Source organism: Dipodomys merriami, unplaced genomic scaffold (genome assembly GCF_024711535.1).
Source record: "Dipodomys merriami isolate MVZ:Mamm:240054 unplaced genomic scaffold, mDipMer1.0.p SCAF_69, whole genome shotgun sequence".
Taxonomy (NCBI): Eukaryota; Metazoa; Chordata; class Mammalia; order Rodentia; family Heteromyidae; genus Dipodomys; species Dipodomys merriami.
Genome location: NW_027206279.1, coordinates 5,633,105 through 5,654,288, shown reverse-complemented (window position 1 = coordinate 5,654,288; position 21,184 = coordinate 5,633,105). Strand labels below are relative to the sequence as shown.

Here is a 21,184-nt window from a genome sequence, read left to right as displayed (position 1 = left end):
CCGTCCAAATGAAGCGGAAACAGGTGCCTCCTGCCCTCCCTCCTAGGCTTGGCCACGTAATCATCACATCCCATTTGGTTCTGGCAGTTTCTGGTCTGAACTTGCCCCATTCCATTTTAGAATTGCATCACCTTTTTGGATGATGTTCTTTCTGCCTCTGTAGTGGAGTTGATGTGATCATGTGTTTGCTTGTTTGAGATGGCATCTCATTGTGTTGTCCAGGCTGATCTGGTACACCTCTGCTTCCTGGGTGCTGGGACTGCACACATGTATCACAGCGCCGTCACTGTGTGACTGGATCTTAGCTAAAGAAAAGAAATACATCTCCTAACAGTTCACTGCCCTAGAAATCTTTTCTTAGAGACTTCTTCCTCAGCCACCTAGATCACCATCCTCAAAGAGACATCACATCTGTATCCTGAGGCTTACAGTGGCGAAGACTCCAAGCCTTTATCTTTAATAGCCTACTTCCTGCCTGCCCTGCTTTATACCACCTGACGGTAGCCCTGCCTCTGTACCTGAACCACCTAGGTATTTCCACTGACTAGGGAAGGAGAGCTGTGCCAGAAGCCACAGGAGGTCATGACACTGAGCATCCTCACTTTTTAGGGTTTTGTGTGTATGTGTGTGTGTGTGCGTGCCTGTGGGGGGAAGGGTAGTGGTCAGTTATGGGGTTTGAACACAGGGCCTGGCCCACTGTCCCTGAGCCTCTTTGTGCTCATGGCTAGCGCTCTACCACTTTGAGCCACAGTACCAGTACCACTTGTGGGTTTTGAGTGGTTAATTGGAGATAAGAGTCCCACAGGGACTTTTCTGCCTAGACTGTGAAGCTCAGATCTCAGCCTCCTGAGTAGCTAAGGTTACAGGCACGAGCCTCCAGAATCTGGCTCCTCACCTTTTTGTTCCTATGCATAGTAAGGGTCTGGCATGCAACAGACTTGTGGTGTTTCAGGAATGACTGAGGCCAAGAGAGATGTGAAACACCTTTGAGTTCAGATGAAACATGGAACCAGAGGTGTTCTTGCTTCTGCTTAAGCTGTGAGGAAGGTGGGAATTGAAGGGTAGCTGGTTTCAGGCTAGCAGCTGGAGGAGGCTAGTTCAGGCTGTGCTTTGTGGATGTTGTTAAAGGAGCAGGCTGTGTCAGTTCTGGTTAGAAATTAGGAGTACCTGGGCTCCCCTGAACCCACGAGGCTCAGATGTTTATCTCTCACACCTAGCTCAGTGATCACAGGGGCTGGGTTGGAGAAAGAGTGCTAATCAGAGACTTCCAAGAGTTTCTTGAAGCACTGACTGCCTCTTGTCTCAGGAGAGCAAACTCCGGTCACTTCCTGGAGCTCCTTAAACTCCACCTCCAGCCAGGGCCACTCAGCCCCAAGTCTTACTTAGCACAGTGGCTGCTCCACCCTCCCCACTCCAGTGTTACCTGTCAGACCTGAGCTGCAGAGCAAGTGGCTCTGGAGAGCAGGCAGGCTCCCTGCTGGGCACTAGGCTACTGGCCATGCTCTGGGACCTCTGGTCAAGATGGCTGATGGGCAAGGGGCTGCCTCTCCTGGGGGCAGTGCTTCTAGGGAAGAGAGAGAAGAGAGGACCGAAGTGGAGACACTGGCAGGTAATGTACTGGTCTTACCCGAGCAGTGTGAACTGGACAGTTCTGGAGGCCAAGGTGCCCTTTGAAGACTAGGTTAGCCCCTGAATTGGGTGTTGATTTGGTAGGGCCTCTTCAGTTGGAGATACTGGCCATAGCCTTGGCTTTTGAAAAATAATCTCCTAGTAGAAAATGGAGGGTGAGTTTTGGCATCTGACATTGGCATTTGACTGGTTGGTTTTGCCACTAGTGAGGCTTGGCTATACAACCCCGTAGCCAAGGGGTTGCTTTTGAGGAAGGGATGGGAGTTTGTGGGACCATCAGCTGGCAGCTTCTCTGCCAGCAAGCTGCTGTCTGATGTAACATACCCTGAACCCAAGCTGCACTCTTGGCTTATCAGACCACACAAGCCAGCTGACTCAGGGCTTCATCTACCCACTGCCTCCTAATCTGTCTTCCAGCCTTGGTAAGGGAGCTAATCGGGTGGTGGATCACACCTTTCTCTTTTAATATTTAATGCCCTTAAACACTGGCATCTCAGAGAGCTTCAGGCTTAGGCTCATAACCATACTCAGTTCAGCCATTTCATAGTGGAGCTTGGATTTGAACCCAGGTTCATCACCAATGCCAAACCTCCCAAGGCCTGGGTTCATTCTACAAAGGCCTCCCCGGTACAGAACTGACACAGTGGCATCAGTGATTCTAGGCCAGGCTGATGGGACAGGAGCTAGAAACCACCCCAACTGAGTTCCTGGAGTTCTCTTGTTTCAGCGGGAAACCCATCCATACTATGACCTTCAGGTGAAGGTGCTGAGGGCCAAAAACATCAAGGGCACAGACCTGTGTGAGTGACCCTCCACCCTGCCTTCTCCTTTCCTATCCTTAGGGCCTCTTAGAGCTCATATGCATGTGTGCGTGTGTGTGTTTTTGCATATGCCTTTATGTGCATGCCCATGGGGGTGCTATGTATGCATCTGCGCACGTGTGTGTTCATGCACATGAATGTGTGTGTGAGCATGTTGCTTGAATCAGGTGGTCTCGGGGAATTATACAACAGTCTGTGTTGCTGAGTGATCTTTTCAACAGGCCATGATAGGTCATTTGAATGGGAAGTACACCTGATCAAGATGGAGCCAAGGACTCCAAAGATCTCCCTCTTCCCACCATACCAGGCAGCCTCCTCTCCCCAGCCCTATGCCCCCAGAAAGCATTCCTGCAGTGAGCTGAAGGCTGAGGACCTCTCTTCCATTTTCCTTGCAGTGTCTGAAGCTGACTGCTATGTGCAACTATGGCTGCCCACGGCATCCACCAGCTTTGCCCGGACCAAAACCGTGTTGAACTGCGGTGACCCCGAATGGAATGAGACCTTCTACTACCAGATCCATGGGGCTGTGAAGGTAGGTGCCAGTGAGGGGCAGGGCCATGAAGAGCAAGGCGTTCCCCCAGGGTGCTGACCTCGGCATGCCCTGTTTCCAGAATGTCCTGGAGCTCACCCTTGGTGATGAGAACATCCTGAGCAGCAACCCACTCTCTGTGCTCCTGTTTGACCTGAGCAATCTCCAGCCAGGCCAGCCCTATCGACACACCTTCCCACTCAACCAGCAGGTGAGCCCTGTGTGCATCATCAGCTAGCCAAGCTCCAGTGGAGAGGTCCTCCAGGTCCCCCAGGACCATTGACTGAAGGGAGGGGGACCCCATCAGCACAGACCAAGCCTCCTCTTTGCAGCCCTGACCCCATGTCACCCCCTCGAATACTGCCAAGAGCTGGGCACCAGTGGTGCATGCCTGTAAGCCTAGCTACTCAGGAGGCTGAGATCTGAGGATCATGGTCCAAAGCCCACCTGCGCAGGAACAGTCCAAGAGACTCTTATCTCCAATTAGCTACCAGAAAACTGAAAGTGGTGCTGTAGCTCAAGTGGTAGATCATTTGCCTTGAGCTGAAAAGCTCAGGGATAGCACTCAGGCACAGAGTTCAAGCCCCACAACCGACATTGCCAAGATCTATCTCCTTGAGAGCATGCTCTTTTGTCTGCCTCAGTGACCACTGCATCCTTACTATCTAGCACATACCTCTGAATGAGTGATGCTCCGTGTGGAGCCTTTCTGTGCTCATGAGAAGCCACAACAGCCTCCTCTCTCAGTCCCAGCAAATGAGCAAGGACAGTCCCATTTCAAAATAGGAGCCTTAAAAAAAAAAGCAATCAGGGCTGGGAAGGTGGCTCAGTGGTAGAGTGCTTGCCTTGCATGCCTGAGGCCCTGGGTTCGATTCCTCAGTACCACATAAGAAAAAAAAGCTGGAAGTGGCGCTGTGGCTCAAGTGGTGGAGTGCTAGCCTTGAGCTGAAGAGCTGAGGGACAGCGCCCAGGCCCAGAGTTCAGGCCTCACAATCAGACACCCCCCCAAAAAAGAAATCTAATTTGGGGGCTGGGAAGGTAGCTCAGTGGTAGAGTGCTTGCCTTGCATGCATGAGGCCCTGAGTTCCATTCCCCAGCACCACATAAGTAAAAAGAAAAAAAGCCGGAAGTGGTGCTGTGGCTCAAGTGGTAGAGCGCTAGCCTTGAGCTGAAGAGCTGAGGGACAGCGCCCAGGCCCAGAGTTCAGGCCCTGCGACTGGACCCAAAAAAAAAAAAAAAAAAAGCAATCAAACTTGTGTCCTCTGCTCCCTCCATGTAGGATTCACAAGAGTTGCAGGTGGAATTTATTCTGGAGAAGAGGTAAGTCCCGGCAGAGCCCAGTGCGCCCACCATTTCCTCCTCGCTGCCGGTCATCATGGCCTGTGCTGGCCTTGCAGAGGGAGCAGTCTGTGTCACACACCCATTTGCATATTGTATTGTTCCTCCCTCCCCCCTCAAAAAAAAAACAAACCCCAAACCCTACCATGCTTCCAGGCTCTTTCAATGGCTTGGGTCACACTGTTGTTGTCCTGCAACGGAGCCAATAGCTCACACGTGCCTCATCTCTTGCAGCCAGGCGCCTGCCTCTGAGGTCATCACCAATGGAGTCCTGGTGGTGAGTTGGGAAGGTGGGCTTGGGCTGACCGGGGAAGGGGGGCAGGCGGGGTCCAGGGTGCCTGCGTGTCTCTGAAGGACACTTAAACCCTCTTCAGAGGGGAGGCACACGAGGAAGATGAAGAACATGAAGACCCTTTCCTGCCTTTCCCGGGACCCCATTCCCCTGAGTCCTGGGCAGAGGGCATAGTACAACCTTGGGGCTACTGCAGAGGGCCCCCTGCCCATAAAACATAGGCCCTAGAATGTCTTTTCTTGCCCCATACATCTCCCTCCCCAATTCTGGTCCAGTCCCTGGGGGCTCCCTGGATCCCAGAGCATCTACTTTTCTCAGGCTCAACCTTGTCTGAGAGTCCAGGGTACCCTCAAGGCAGACAGGACAGCCTCACATCAAGAGTTTGGTGAGTCTGGTGCACAGCCTCGGGTCTGACCCTCCTTCCTGGGGGCTGTAAAGGAGGCGTTGGGGCTGCTGCCCTGGCCCTGGAGCAGGAAGTTCTCCAGTTCTCACAGCTCATAACAGATGAACCCTGAAGGCAGTAATCTTTCTCTCTCTGTAAGTGGCCAAGCATACAGCGTACAGGTTGTAGCTGCCCAGCTGTAGCTCTGGAACAGGCATCTCTAGAAACCTCCATGGCACACAAGAAGCATGGACCTAGCTCACACATCTGGCGGTTGGTTGGCGGGGCTCAGCTGACTGACACTGGGCTTGGTGGGGGATGGGGGAGCTGGGTGTTCCACCAGTCTTTCCTCCACCTCTGTGACAAGCAGACAGGACTGGACGTGTCCTTAAGGCCTTAAGGCCCCAGTAGAAGTGCCAGAGAGCCAATCCCTACATCCTCCTGAGATCTTCCAACTAGGAACTGAGGCCTGAGTGACTTGTTTCTCTCTGATCATAACCGCGCCCCCCCCACCCCCTTTTAGCAATGAGTTTGAATGAGGACAGTTGAAAACTGGCAATTCATACAATAATAACTAGATCCTTCATTGTCTATATAAGTATATATTATATAGTTAATAAAGTAACTTTAAGATCACCAAGCCAGAGGCTATGAACAGGGCTTCCCCCTCCTTGCCTTCCTTCACCCTTCTCCTTCTCTAAGTATTTATGTGTTTCCCATTCCCCCCAGAGTCCCACTTTGACCAGGGCAGGTGACACAGCCTACGTCCTCCTGGAAGACAGATTCTTTCAGGATGTTTTTCCTGAGAGTGATCAGGGAGATGAGCGTTGGGGAAAAGAAGAAGGAAGGGTTGTTGTGTCCAGGATGAGGCCATCCTGACACACACACACACAGGCTCTCCTGATTCTATTCCTCCTCTGGGCCCTTGGCAAACAGGCTCCGGGCAGATCCAGCTGGCAGTGCCTGGGGCTTATGAGAAGCCACAGCTCCTGCCCTTGCAGCCGCCCGTGGAGCCAGATCGCCTGCCCACCTTTGCCTTCCATGTGAACCCTGTGCTGGGCTCCAGGCTGAACGTGGAGATGGAAGAGGAGCTCGAGATTGTGCAGGTGAGTGAGCCTTGGCAAAAGTCGGGTGATGGCATCGGAGCAGCAGCTTTTGGAAAGCACACATTCTTCTCTTGTCCATCGCTTCTTGGTGTCTTGTCCACAGGGTAGCCCAAGCGCCCAGCTGGATGAGGGGGACATCCTGCTCTCTTCTTTGCCCTTAGGCCGAGAGTTGCAGCACTGTGTGGTCCTGGGGGAGGTAAGGCTCTGCCTGGAGGCTGGGGACCCCTGCTTTTTGAGTAACAATCAAGGGAGCCCTGGAGGGCGGGGCAGGGGAACAAGATCAGGCCAGTTGGGAGCTCCACCATGCTGTCCACATAGGCCAGTTACTGGATACCAGGGCTAGAGTTGGGGACAGGGTTCCTGGGAGAGTCCTGCTCAGTTGTGCTCAGGATAGGGTTGCCATGTCTTTCAGGGCCGGGAGGTGACTTTGAGTATGAAGGCTGAAATGAGGTAGGTGAGACTTCAGGCAGAAGGCCTTTGGGGACCAGGTAGTACATTCTGCTTTCCATGGCATTCATCTTCCCTCCACAGTTTGGGTGCAGGTGTAGAGTCTCCTGAGTCTTTCTGAGGGTTGTTACTGAGTGTGGGTCTGCTCCTGTGATCCATGGGGGAGGCCTGAGGCTCTTCTGCACTGAATAGTCACCCAGAGCCCACCTGCCCCATCTGAGGCAGCTCTGGGGACCTGGACCTACGCCTTGGCTTTGGCCTCTGTGACGGGGAGCAGGAGTTCCTAGACAAGAGGAAACAGGTCGTGTCCCAGGCTGTGAAGCGGGTGCTTGGATTGACTGAAGCTCCACGCTGTGACCAGGTATGGGACTGAGGAGGAGCTGGACCCCAGAGGCGCTAGGACCAAAGCCAGTCCTCTCCCTTAAGGGGAGTTGTAGGCTAGGAGGTGACAGGAAGTCCAGGGGACAGAGGAGGAAGTTAAGCAGGACTGGGCCAATGGGTCCAATCAGGAATCAAGGAGAACTGGAAGGAGGGCCTAACAGGCTGGCCAAAGCTGGCTGCCTTACTCAGCTTGGGCTACCATAGAAATGGTTTCCTGGAGGCTAGAAGGTCAATGTCAAGGTGCCATCAGAGTTGGTTTCTGGCAAGGCCTCTCACCTGGACTTGGGGGGTGGGAGGCTGGGCTGCTGGATCAGAGAGAAAAAGAGTAGCTCTCTGGTATTTCTCATCTTATCCTCTTCCGTCTCCTCCTTTGAGGGTCTAACTCTGTATCCTAGGCTGGCCTTGAACTTGTGATCCTTCTGCCTCATACGTCCAGCCCTCTTCCCCTTCTTATAAGGACACCAGTCACACCCAATTAGAGCCCTGTCCTTTGACTTCACTTTACCTTTATAGGCCCAGTCTCCTCATGTAGTCATGGTAAGGGGTGGGACTTCAACAAATCAGTTTTGGTGGTTCACAAGTGAGCTCATAAGGGGTCAAAGGGATCTGGAGGTGGAGGATCCATGATATCTCTCAGGCAAAGAAGAAGGAGGAAGATGGAAAAGAGCTCTGGGAGCTGGACCTGTGGTAAATGAGGAACAGGCTGGTAGCTTCTCTCAGGCTGTGTGTGTGCTGAGGGGGTGGGGCCTGTGCCTGGCGCCACCAAGCTGACACGTCTAGATAGCTCATCCACCAACATACGTGGCCACTGGGCACCCAATTGCCAGCTCCTCCGGTGCAGAAACAACAGGGCCCTCAGTGAACTGAGGCCAGGGAGAAGAAAAGACAGGAGGAGAAAAACCAGGAAAAGGAGCCAAGAATCAAGGCAGAATGAGTCCATCTGACATGGAAAAGCTGACCAGCTGAAAATTGGGGGTTCTCTCAGTTTGGGTGCTATGAGGAGTGGGTAGGCTAATTCTTGTAAGGTCTTAATAATGATGCCCAACATGGGTAGGCAGGAATGGAACACTCCAGTGATATGAGTAAATTGTCATCATTGTCCAGGTACCTGTGGTGGCCGTGTTGGGGTCTGGGGGTGGAACCCGAGCCATGACTTCCCTCTATGGCAGCCTCGCAGGGCTACAGGAGCTTGGCCTCCTGGACACGGTGACCTACCTGAGTGGGGTCTCCGGCTCCACCTGGTAAGTGAGGCACAGAATAAAAGTGAGCCACGGAGGGGTAGAGGTGTGACCCAGTGTTCTCATGGAGTCCACAAGGAGGGGCTGGAACCTGTCAGGAAGGAAATTAGGAAGAGCAGGAGGCTCCACTGGAGGGAGGGGGCGCCCTTGGGGAGGGGCTGCAGGGCATCAGGGACACATGGGGAGGGAGAGTCACAGACTGTATATCTCCTTCCCTGCTGTGCTCCCCTGCCCCCAACTTACACAGCCTTCCCCCCCCCCCACCCCTTTCACCCCCAGGTGCATCTCCACGCTCTATAAGGACCCAGCCTGGTCCCACGTGGCCTTGCAGGGCCCCATTGAGCATGCCCAGGCTCGGGTCTGCAGCAGTAAGCTGGGGGCGGTGTCCACAGAGCAGCTACAATACTACATTCAGGAGCTGGGAGCCCGGAAGAGCAGCGGCCACAGCGTGTCCCTTGTTGACTTCTGGGGCCTCCTCATTGAATATTTCCTCAACCAGGAGGTAAGAGAACGTGACGTAAAACTCTACCCTTTCTGTATCCCCTCCCTCCCTGATTTCTTTCTGCCTTGGTCCTCAGGCTAAGATATGAGCCTTGTAAAACTGTACCCTGGAGGGTAAGCTCCCCGCAGGGGAAGGGGTGAGACATTAGAGTGGACCCACCCCACTTTCCCTTCTAGGTTCCTAATCTGGGAAGGTAGCAGCAGGCCATAGTTCTCAACCTGCACAGCTTTTCAAAACCACCCTTGCCTGGGTCTCACTTCCTAGGATTCTGCAATGGTTTCTGCCTGCCACCAAGGCCCAAGGGTGCCAGGCCTACTCTCTGGCCAATTCAGTCCTGGTGGTGGCTCCTAGAACCACAGGCCCAGGTGGTTGTGGGAATAAGAAGGCTCAGGGCTGCCCACTGGGACACAGCTGACCCCCATGGGTGGCTGTCAGTTGTGGGTGTGTGTCATGCCTTCATGTCAAAGTCAACTCCATTTTAAAGTAATTTAGATGATTTACTTAATGATGACTTGCATTCGGATCTGTTTTCTTGAGTGGGAAAGAAGCAGACTGGAGTTCCCATATACTCTGAAATCACAGAGAACTCACAATGGCCCTGGAAATTCAAAAAAGCTTGTGCTGTGGGCTTGCCACTGTCCACAAGATAAGAACCTCAGGCCATGGGGATGGAGACCCTAAAGAGGCCTCGCTGCTTCTCTTCTTCCCAGGTGAGCCCTGCCAAGCTGTCTGACCAGCAGGGTGCGATCAGCCAGGGTCAGAACCCTTACCCCATCTATGCCACTGTCAATGTTCACACCAACATCAGCGGGAAAGACTTTGCAGGTAGGTACCTGAGTGTGGAGGCAAAGGAAGGAGGCATGGGTGGGTGAAGAGGGTGGGGAGGGTGGGTGAGGAGCTGTCAGGAGTCTTGACTAGAATCCTGCTCAGGCATGAGTGTCCTGGCAGGAAGCCTTCCCGTGACTTCCTCTTCCCCAGAGTGGTGCGAGTTCACCCCCCATGAGGTCGGCTTTCCCAAGTACGGAGTTTATGTCCCCACTGAGCTTTTTGGCTCTGAGTTCTTCATGGGAAGGCTGCTGCAGCGCCGGCCTGAGCCCCGTATCTGCTACTTGCAGGGTGAGTCTAGGCTGGAGTTTCTGCAGGACAAGCTGGGCCGGGGCTAGTAGGGCCTGACATGGGGTCCCTGCCTGTCTCGTTAGGGATGTGGGGCAGCGCCTTCGCAGCCAGCCTGGATGAGATCTTCCTGAAGACCACTGGCTCAGGGCTGGGCTTCCTGAACTGGCACAAAGATAGTGTGAATGTCACAGGTGAGGGCAAAGACCCCGTCCCTGCCACCACGTGCCTGGCAGAGGGATGAAGAATGGGGGAGCGGGGAGATGGTGAATGGTATGGCTCTCTCATTAGATTCAGAGAAGTTCTGAGAAAATGACCTCTAGATTAAGGTCTATAAATGTGCCAGCTGTGAGGACTGATGGAATGGCTCCTGCTAGGCCCTTACGTGGCATTTGGGAAGCCTTGCATCCCAGCACCTCCAACACCATGAGTGCACACGCGCGCGCGCGCGCGCACACACACACACACACACACACACACACATACACACACCCCTTCAACTCAGCTGTCACTTAGAAAACATCTTTTTTTATTCTCTCCTCCTAAGGCTGAGTGAGGGGATTGTCACACTGGTCCCTTAGGACTATAGCACATCCCCACCATGATCCCCATTTAGGATCTGGATTTATTATCTCCTGCTGGCTATCATGGCTCAGCCCTGTAATCCCAATACTTGGGAGGCAGGAAGATGGCCAAGTCTGTGGCTTGCCTGGGCTACATAGTAAAACCCTGTCTCAAAAAAAAAAAATGTCCCCTACTCCCCCCCCCAATTCTTATCTATTTATATGACCTCCCTCTGCCCACTCACACACCCAATGGGCCCCAAGCCCTGCAGGGCCAGGCCCCCATCCTGTGCACTGCCTCTCATACCTACCACACGCAGCAACATAGCCCAGGACCCTTAGTGTTCCTGGCATAGAGTTCTGATTCAAACTTACCAACACACGTACTTTCAAGAGGAGGACAGCCAGTCAGTTGGTTAACAAATGCAAAGACATAGGTGATTTCCAAAACACAAGAGGAAGGCACAAGAGGAAAAAAGTCATTTTCGGGCTGGGAAGGTGGCTCAGTGGTAGAGCGCTTGCCTTGCATGCATGAGGCCCTGGGTTCGATTCCTCAGCACCACATAAGCAAAAAGAAAAAAGCCAGAAGTGGTGCTGTGGCTCAAGTGGTAGAGCACTAGCGTTGAGCTGAAGAGCTGAGGGACAGTGCCCAGGCCCAGAGTTCAAGCCCCACGACCGGACCCCCCCAAAAATAAAAGTCATTTTCAAGGGATGAAGCCGTGAAACAGGCTGGGATGTGGGTGGGGAGGGTATGAAGCCTGGAGGGGCTCCCCTGAGCTGTAAGGGCCACTCCTTACTGTATGTCACTGTCCCTGCCTTCTCTAGATGACTGTTCAAAGGTCCAGCCTCAGGACCCCACACGGCTGCACACCAAGCTCTTCACCCCACAGGGCCCCCTCTTCCAGGCCGTGCTGGACATATTCACCTCCCGCCTGACTTCTGCCCATTCCTTCAACTTCACCCAGGGCCTCTGCCTTCACAAGGACTATGTAGCTGCAAGGGAGTTTGTGGCCTGGAAAGGTTGGTGTTTTCTTGGATAGGGTGAGACAGGAGTGTTCCCCCCCCCCCCCTTTCTGCTTGTCCCTCACTGGGTGGAGCCAGTGTTTTTGTTGGGAGTCTTTGGGGCCCGAATTATGATCACCTAGTGCGTGAGGACTGAAGGCAGGCCCTGATGACTCTGCTGGAAGTCAGAAGGAAAGAGGGGAGGGCTGGGATGAGAGACCCCCGAGCTGTCAGAGTCAATGAGAGAACTCTACAGAGAAAGCATGACTTCAACTACGAAGAGAAAAAGGGTTGGCAGCAAGAGCAGCCGGGATTGTCCTGTGCATCTTGCAGACACACACCTAGACGCCTTCCCGAACCAGCTCACACCCATGCAGGACTGCCTGTCCCTGGTGGATGGAGGTTTTGCCATCAACTCACCTTTCCCACTCACACTGGTACCCCAGAGGGCTGTGGACCTCATTCTATCCTTTGACTACTCCTTGGATGCCCCTTTTAATGTAAGGAGAGGGAGGGACGTGGTGAGGGGCAGAGGGAGGAGAAGAGCGTTTTCTGCTAAAGGGCCTTGCTGGGTGTTTGGAGGCTACCCTGGGTGGTGGGCTGAGCCTCTGCTCTGTGGTGTGTGCCTTCTAAATACAGTTGGAAGTGTGCTGTCCCCACTAGAGAGAAGAACAGCTGGGATCATGAGAGGGAGTAGGGAGAAGAAACCACAAGAGGTTGTTGGGCATCGTCTAGACCATCCCAGATACCTTCTCTTATTGTCATGAGATTCCTTCCCCACCCCAGGACAGGCTTGGGCCTCCTGGCCTTTATTGCGATGGTAACAACAGCCACTAAGGTCTCTTCAGGGTGACTCCAAGGGTGACAGCCTCAAAAACTATAGAGCAGCAGACAGAGGTCACCATGTGGATCTGGGTGTGGCGATGCCCCTAGACCAGCCCCTCTCTCTTTGTCCTCTTTGCCTTCTTCGGTCTAACGAGTGCCCTGGATCAGAAGACAGATAGAGGCTGCTTAAGTGCTCACCATGTAGTCATTCTGTCAACCCTGTGACATTGAGACCAGCCCCTAACAGGAACAGAGGGGGTCCCAGAAGGGAAAGCCAGGTGACAGGGAGGAATGATAGTAAGAATGAGGATGCCACTCAAGATCTAAAGGCTTTCGATGATTCATTCTTGGCCACCGTTGATTACAGGGACTCTGTTACAGTTTCACTAGATGTGTACTCTCATTCTTTAAAATCTGACCAGCGTGGCTTTTCCGTCGCAGAGCTGCTTGAAGTCAGGATCTGTGGAGTCCCGGCAGGGTCAGAGCCAGCGTGGAGGGTGGACTAGGCCAGGAGCTCACCCTTCCCCCCTCCCGCCCCCCCCCCCCGCCCCCGCAAGGTCTTACAGATGACAGAGAAGTACTGCCAGGACCGAGGGATCCCCTTCCCCAGGATAGAGCTGGGCCCGGAGGACCTGGAGGAACCTCAGGAGTGCTATCTGTTTGCCAACGCTGACGACCCCCACTCGCCCATCGTGTTGCACTTCCCCCTTGTCAACAGCACCTTTCGCACACACCTGGCCCCAGGTAAGGGGACATCCTGCCCTGCATCTGACCTGTACAGCTCTGGGGCTGGAGGGGTGGTGATGGATGCACCTTAGAGCGGACTCCCTGGGCAATGTACAAAAGCCTGTCTCTGGTGGCTGCTGTCCTCAGCTTCCTGGGCTCCAGTGTTTTTAGCTGGGCCATCTTCCCTGATGAGCATGGGAGCTGAGACATGACTCAGGTAGGATCCAAGGGATTCCCCAGAGGACCCCAGCCTAACCTCACTTCTGTTCCTCACCCCCAGGTGTGGAGAGGCAAACAGCTGAGGAGAAGGCGTTTGGGGACTTCGACACCAATGGGCCAGACACCCCCTATGGCATGATGAACTTCACCTATGAGCCTGAAGAGTTTGACCGGCTGGTGGCCCTGAGCCGATACAACATTCTGAACAACGTGGAAGCCGTCAGGCATGCCCTCCGGCTGGCTCTGGACCGGCGACAGGCACAGGCGGGCGAGAGGGCCGAGGACTGAGCAGGTAGGAGTCAGAGCCAATGTCACACAACATGGGGTACTAGGGCAGACTCGCCAAGGGAGGGATGGGGGGGTCCCATTAGGGGGTTCTGCTTCCTACCTCTCCAAGACCTGCCCTGAGGCTCCTCAGGCCTGGAAAGTGGCAGACTTCTAGCCTGGTTTTAGAGCCAGGTCCTCCTCTGTGTTTCTCCAGGGCTGTGGGGGACGCTAGGCAGAAGAGGGTGCTCAGGGAACGATGCACTGTGCAGAGAAGCAGGCAGCAGCCTTGTCACCCCCACCCCGAAGGCCCTCTGAGGGCCCAAGCACTCACAGCCTCCCCAGAGTGGGGGCTGGGAACCCTGAGGTGTGGACTGCCATCCGTACACCGAGACCCCAAGTTCCTGAATTCTGTGCTGTCCAAGAATAAAGAGTGGCCATGCCCGTATCGACCATGTGTCTTGCCAATAAAGCTCCTTCATCTCTGGCTTTCATGTCGCTCCTCAGAGGTCACCGTCCCTCTCTGCTCGCCTTCCTGAAGTCTGGCCTCTCCAAAATTGTTTATTCATGTCCTGACACGTGAACCACACCCTGAATAAGTAGAGAACTCTTGGTCCAAACTTACATTCACTCACATACTAGTTCTTCCTTGTCTTTGGTATCACCGGTGAGCAGTCTGATGATGTTGATTAGGTTCTCAGTCTGTTGTAGATAATTTACATTTCTCCAGCCTTTAGGACTTATGTTTTAAAAGCTTAATTGATATATAATTTTAAGCACAAGTTTAAAATAGTATCAAGGAGCTCTTTTAATTTCTGGATTTTCTTTTTCTGGTACTGAGGTTCGCACTCAGGGCCTTGCATTGTGCTAGCCAGATAGATACTCTTTCCCTCAAATCGCCACTCCTCTTTTGCCTTAGTCATTTTTCAGGTAGGGTCTTATATTTTGCCCTGGCTAGCCTGAACTGTTACCTTCTATCCTGCCTCTGACATAGCTGGGATTACAGGCACTATTGGTTTTTCTTTGTTCTGTACTTTAACTGTGCTGATATTAATATAATGTGCCTCAAGGCACTCTTCTCATTGTTCTATAAACTGTTTCTTTAGTGCAGGCTCTTATTGCCTCTCATGAACTTTGGATTCTTTATAAATTTGGTAACTCGTGGTTGTAGTTACATCAGGAGTTGCTTTTCTGCCTAAGGCAGTTTAACTTTGGCTTCTTGATACTTGAATAAAAATCCTGACTAATTCATTGGGCAACTGGACAGATATTGCTGCAAAACTCCTGACTTAACCTATTGGGCAATTCTTTATGTACTTATTGATTGCCAAATTCTAAAAAACCTAAGTATTATATATTTTATATAATTATTTATGCAATTATATACAATATACATTATACATTATGTGTATACCATATACATATAACACATAGTAATATATATATATAACATATACCTACATAGATATAATATATACCTGTATACATACAATACATACATATATATGGTATATAATACATATGCATGTAATTCAGATATCTATAATGTAATATATATATTATGTCATTAATATTATTCTCGGTTGTTTGACAATACTTTGACACTAACTTTTTTCAATTCCACAGTAGTGTTAGATTATAATTATATATTGATTGTTTATATTATTGTGATTATGTGATATGTTTATATTTCTTTTTTGTGATGGGAAAAAAGTATGAGCAGAACTCAGATAAGATGATCCCAGTTTAGGAGACAACAAGCATCATAATCAGGACTGCTGTGGCCACCACTGTGTCCTACACAGTGCTTCTCTTTTCCCAGGTTATACTTGTACACAAAGGGCTACACACATACTTACTGAATTTCTACCAAATTATTCATTTGTATCTGATGTCCTCCAAGTTCAGGGGCCAAGGTGCCAACTTTCCTTTCTGTTCTCTTCTCGGAAGTATGGCAGCTTGCTTCTTTCACCATATGTTGGGTAGGCAACTTCTAGAATACTCTTCATAGAGCTCACAGTTCAAATCACTGCTCATGATACATGGAAACAAACAGACTGTAGAGAACCCTTTCTTTTCTTCCCCGTGTTCAGCCTCCGCCCCTTGACCCTCCAAGTGGTCTTGAAGCGGAAGGGGGGGCTCCTGTCTCTCAGTTCCAGCTTTGACAGTGGAGGCTATTGGCTGAAGGGAATGAGAATGGGAGGAGACATTAAAAGCACATTTTCATATTCATCAAAAATCCTGTTACAAGAGTAAAGCTATCCATGGGGCATGTAATAAGGAGGCTTGGAGTTTGATCTTGGACAAACAGCTCTGTTTCACATCATGTACTACCATCCCTCCAGTGCACTGAGGGGCCTTGGGAGGCAGGGATCTCAGGTCTGCTTCTTGGTGTAGCAAGGGAGCAGGCTGGGCAGGACTCTGAGTCTTGCAGGTGGCCTAGATATACCGCAGGTCCCTTATAACTCAGGCAAGCAGGCCGCTGGAGGGGGCAGGGTGTTGGTTTTCTGGGTTTATACAGGAAAGCAATCTCATTTCAGCTGAGACTATGCTGGGGCGAGAAAGGTGAGATTCCACATGAACCTGGTAGGTTGTCTGAAACTCAGAAGAAGGGTGAGAATGGGGCAGGGGGGAGTTCTGGTCAAGTCTGTGGCCAACCTCTGGTTGTTTTCTATTGTAACCTAGCAGTCTGCAGAAATTAAAAACTATTAGAGGGTCTTATTCACACTTAGAACCATTGAGCTCTGGTGCATGTTTTGGAGATTTATAAAAGGCTCGATCCATCTGGCCTTGCAATTATGACTTAGATTGTAAAAGTTACAACTATGACAATGCAAATCACAAGACACAAATTTTTGACATGTGGAACGTTTATAGACAGAAAAAAGACCATTCATGCAGAGTGGGGATAGGGAAAGCCTCCCCAGAGATAAGAAAGGGCCAGGTAGGGAGACTGGAGGCGCTCTGAGGATGCTGGGCTCCTCCTGGGAAGTTCTTGAGACTTCCTATTTCATAACCTAGCCTGCAGCCCACATACCTGACACACTGCCTTCAAACCAAGGTGATTAGCTGAGTAATGTTTATGTGCAACTCTTCCATGGCTCTTTTCCTTGCAATTTTAGAGGCTCTGTTCAGCCCTCCAAGACCTTTCAGATTATTGCTATTACTAGTTTGTGTGTGTGTGTGTGTGTGTGTGTGTGTGTGTGTGTGTGTGTGTGTGTGTGTGTGTGTGTGTGTGTGTGTGTGTGTGTGTGTGTGTGTGTGTGCTACTGGGGTTTGAACTCAGAACTTTGTGCTTGATAGCTAATTGCTTTACTGCTGAGCCAATGCCTCTAGCCCTTTTTTGCTTTGGTTATTTTTACGTGATCTGGCCTGGACCTTGAGCCTCCTATTTAAACACTTCCTATCATAGCTGGAATGACAGATTCAGACCACCAAGCCCAGCTGTTTTCTTTTGAGATAGGGGTCTTGCAAACTGCCCCCCCCCCCCCGCTCCGGCCCCGAGATGACTTGGAACTATGATCTTCCCAATCTCCTGAATAGCTAGGATGACAGGTATGAATGACTGAGCCTGGCTACATTGCAGATTCTAAACCACTGGTATGCTCTATGGTGGAGAGACACAGAGGAAAAAGATGGATTATACAAAGGATGAATTATATCAAAGGCTTCCTGAGTTGGGGACCAGGCCTGTTTCTACACCCTGACTTTTTTTTTTTTTTGGTTGGTTGTGGGGCTTGAACTCTGGGCTTGGGTGCTGTCCCTCAGCTCTTCAGCTCAAGGCGAGCGCTCTACCACTTTAGCTACAGTGCCACTTCCAGTTTTCTGGTGGTTTATTGAAGATAGGAGTCTCAAGGTCTTTCCTGCCCGGGCTGGCTTTGAACTGAGATCCTCAGATCTCAGCCTCCTGAGTAGCTAGGATTACAGGCATGAGCCACCGGCGCCCGGCTACCCCTGGTTTTCTATACAGTGGCTAGCAGATGCTTAATAAATATTTCTAAAATGAATGCATGCTTTGGCTTGGCCTTATCCCTGCCCTTGCTCTGAGAGAGGCCCATCCTTTCCCACAGCCTAGAACGAGGGGAGGGACCAGGTGACATGTTCTGCTTGGTCCTGAGTAGCTCTGGTCAGGAAATCATTCTTTCTCACTTGTCAACAGAACAAATAACTACTTCCTTATGGGGCAACAGCTCTGCCAGGCCTTGTCATTCCATAGTAATTGATGCCCAATGCCAAAGTGTGTGTCATCCCATCCTCACCCCACGCCATGCATCCTACCACTAATGCCACCATTTGCTGCAGGAATTTTACCTGGAATGGAGACTCAGCAAGGCATCAGCCCCCTCTCTACTACCCCTGCTGGCTTCCTCTCTCCTCTATGATGCTGTCTCTGAGAACTATTTCAGGGGGAAAGTAAAGGAAAGGAGAAAAGGAGCCTTTCTTTCCCAGATTTAACGAGGAAAAGCGTGACAAGCAAATGAAAAGCCCAGAACTAGATCTACTCATTCAGGCAAAGCTTGATCCAGGGCCTCCTCTTGAGACAGAACAAACTGCAGGCAGTAAGTAAGAATACAGATGACCTATGGACAATTTTTTTTTTTTTTGTCGTGGGGCTTGAACTCTGGGTCTGGGAGCTGTCCCTGTGCTCTTCAGCTCAAGGCGAACGCTCTATTGCTTGAGCCACAGCGTCACTTCCGGTTTTCTGGTGGTTAATTGGAGATAAGAGGCTCACAGACTTTCCTGCCCCAGCTGGCTTTGAACCATGATCTCAGATGTCAGCCTCCTGAGTCACTAGGATAACAGGCATGAGCCACCAGTGCCCGGCTTTGGACAATTCTTTAATTCCCGCCTCATTTATGCATAAGTGCAATATTTTCCTTTTACAGGGTTGAGGTGAAGGAATGGTGAATAGAAATGTCCTATGTACTGAAATGCTTTGAACAGTACATCACAAAGGATGTCTCCTGTGGAGCCTGAAGTTAATACAAGTTGATACAAAATTAGGTATTCAAGTGAATATTCAGAATGATTTTTTAAGTCACATAAAATGTCAATTTTAGCTGGGTATGGTGACACACACCCTGTAATTCCAGTGCTTGATAAGCTAAGGGGGGAGTTCAAGGTCAGCCTGGCCTATGTACTGAAACCTTTTCTCAAAAAATACCAAAGCACAGTAACAGCAAAAACAACAACAACTCAGCCGGGCCCCAGCAGTCTGTAATCCTAGCTGAGAAAGGGAGGAACACAGTGCAAGATTAGAACAGTTCAAGAAAAATCCTTGAGGGCTAGGAAGGTGGCTCAGTGGTAGAGCGCTTGCCTTGCATGCATGAGGCCCTGGGTTGGATTCCTCAGCACCACATAAGCAAAAAGGAAAAAAAAGCCGGAAGTGGTGCTGTGGCTCAAGTGGTAGAGCGCTTGCCTTGAACTGAAGAGCTGAGGGACAGTGCTCAGGCCCAGAGTTCAGGCCCCACAACCGGACCCCCCCCCCAAAACAAAAACAAAAACAAAACTGGAAAAATCCTTGAGGCTTCCTCTGTATGGAGGGAAGCTGGGTGTGATGGCATGTGTCAGAGTCCAGGTGTGCTCCCAAGTAAGAAGTGAGACTGTATCTCAAGAAATCATGAGTGAAAACTGGGGCTGGAGGTGTAGGCTCTACAATAAAGTGCCTATCTAACAAGTGTGAGGAGGCCCTGAATTCAATCCCCAATAATAATAATAACAATGATGATAATAATAAAATAACAACAATAATAATACACATCACATCTGGATTAGTAAACTGCTAGGTGTCATCTATTGCTATTTGGAACAGTCCTGTCTACCTTAAGTCATAGTTCATGATGATAATTTTTAATATTTCATGTCTCTTCTTTGGTAAGATCACATAAAACTTCAGGATTGTTAGCCAATCTCTGATATACTTACAATGGTTAATTTTTATATCACAGGGCTGGGCTGGGAATGTGGTTTAGTGGTAGAGTGCTTGCCTAGCATGGATGAAGCCCTGGGTTCGATTCCTCAGTACCACATAGACAGGAAAAGCCAGAAGTAGCCCCTGTGGCTCAAGTAATAGAGTGCTAGCTAGCCTTGGGGACAGTGCCCAGGCCCTGAGTTCAAGCCCCAGGACTGGCCAAAAAAAAAGCATCACAAACACAAATGGCATAAAATAGCAACTGTTCTGTCAGGATTACGGATTCTAAGGGTCACAAATTTAGAATGTGCTCAGGCTGGGATTGGACTCATCCAAAGGCTCACTTACCCAGATATCTGCAACCTGGACTCTATTGCCCGCACTGATGGGTAGCCTGTGTGTCTGGGCTTCCTCACAATATGGCAGCCTTTACGTTGAATGTCAGTTGGAGGCTTGAGACTCAGAGTATCCCAGGAACTTAGGAGAAAGCTTCTTACCATCCAGCCTTCGGGGTCAGTAGTACCACTGTCCTTACCTTCTGAGAGTTACAAGTCAATCATAATCCCACCAGATTGCAGAGCAGGAGGAATCCCAGCCTCTAGCTCTTGGGGGAAAAGGGGAATTCTAGAAGGTTCTAGAGAAACATGGAAAAGACGGTATTGCCACAACCATTTTTTCGGAAAGTAAAAATCTGCCATGACGTCTCCCATGTTTTTCTCATCTATGAGCTATTGTAGGTGTGCCAGATACTTGTAGTACTATAATGATCATTTATAGTTCTCAGAATTCCCAACAATTATAATGGAAAAGAAATAAATGCACACAAGGCATAACTGAAAATGCCGCTTTCTGGACAGCACTTTCCTTTTAATCGGGTAACAATGAAAAAAAATATCTTTAAATCACAATTATGTGTGCCTGATTGGATATATTTTTTAAACAGTCTCCGAATATTTCAGATCTTGCTTCTCTTCCTCTACGCAATTCTTGTGGCATCAGAGGACAGATCTGTACTTCAGTGCCACCTCTGGCCTTGTCATTTTGTGTCATAATGGCAGATGAGTTGGCACAGGGATAGGAGTATTTCTGCAAACCATCTCTAAACCTCACCTCTAGCCATTGCTCTACTATCTATTTCATTGGCTGCAGCTAGGTAAACATGTATTATTCCACAAAACTGAATTAAGTGTATCTCTAATCCTCCTTCTCCCATCCAGGCTAAGGGATGGAGGAATGAGAAGACTGGTGAGGCAGTTTCTTCTTATAAATTAGATTTCAACACGAGCATGTCTCCTCTCAGAGATATGGGATGGAGGTACTAAAGGCTAGCCCAGGCTTAAGCATCCTTAGCTTCATGATTGAGCCACCTCCATGCAGCACATAGCACATCCTGTAGAAGTTTTGGCTGTCATCATTGGCTCTTTCCTGTTGGGCCTTCCTCTTATGCTAGCTGCTACATTCAGCAGCTCCAGCTTCCTCTCCCGAGCTGGAAAGACAGTGTCTCTCCTTCACCTTCATACACCAGCATTTATTTAGATGGTACCAGATTGGGTCATGTGTTTAATAAACAAGACACCAACAGTAGAAACAGGTGGCTTCACCTAGTTGGTTTTTGTTTTTGTTTTTGTTTGCTGGTCCTGGGGCTTGAACTCAGGACCTGGGCACTGTCCTTGAGCTTCTCTGTGTTCAAGGCAAGCACTCTGCCACTTGAGCCACAGCACTGCTTCCAACTTTTTCTGTGTACGTGGTACTGAGGAATCGAACCCAGGGCTTCATGCATGCTAGGCAAGCACTCTACCACTAAGCCACATTCCCCACCTCCACCCAGTTTGTTTTTGATCCTATATCAGTTTCTTTTTTTTTTTTTTTTTTTGGTCCGGTCGTGGGTCCTGAACT

The 21,184-nt window shown here is 50.4% G+C and overlaps 1 protein-coding gene across 4 annotated transcripts; it reads left to right on the top strand.

The window, feature by feature from the left end:
- The first annotated feature begins 1,430 nt into the window (after positions 1 to 1,430).
- Positions 1,431 to 14,634, top strand: Pla2g4f (phospholipase A2 group IVF). 4 transcript variants are annotated; one of them, XM_070005863.1, is made up of 21 exons: positions 1,431 to 1,609; positions 2,357 to 2,429; positions 2,846 to 2,982; positions 3,062 to 3,190; positions 4,259 to 4,299; positions 4,552 to 4,594; positions 4,928 to 4,994; positions 5,928 to 6,097; positions 6,201 to 6,293; positions 6,510 to 6,547; positions 6,770 to 6,905; positions 8,030 to 8,166; positions 8,443 to 8,665; positions 9,376 to 9,490; positions 9,644 to 9,781; positions 9,865 to 9,972; positions 11,167 to 11,361; positions 11,677 to 11,735; positions 12,735 to 12,912; positions 13,175 to 13,405; positions 13,595 to 14,634. In XM_070005863.1, exons 1-20 carry the CDS (start codon positions 1,499 to 1,501, stop codon positions 13,399 to 13,401), a joined length of 2,418 nt encoding a protein of 805 aa, XP_069861964.1. In that variant the 5' UTR covers positions 1,431 to 1,498; the 3' UTR covers positions 13,402 to 13,405; positions 13,595 to 14,634. The 4 variants fall into 4 exon arrangements, with proteins under 4 accessions (XP_069861964.1, XP_069861963.1, XP_069861965.1 ...); XM_070005862.1 differs by having other exon boundaries at positions 11,677 to 11,843; positions 12,726 to 12,912; XM_070005864.1 differs by lacking the exon at positions 5,928 to 6,097 and having other exon boundaries at positions 6,259 to 6,293; positions 11,677 to 11,843; positions 12,726 to 12,912.
- Positions 14,635 to 21,184: the final 6,550 nt, after the last annotated feature.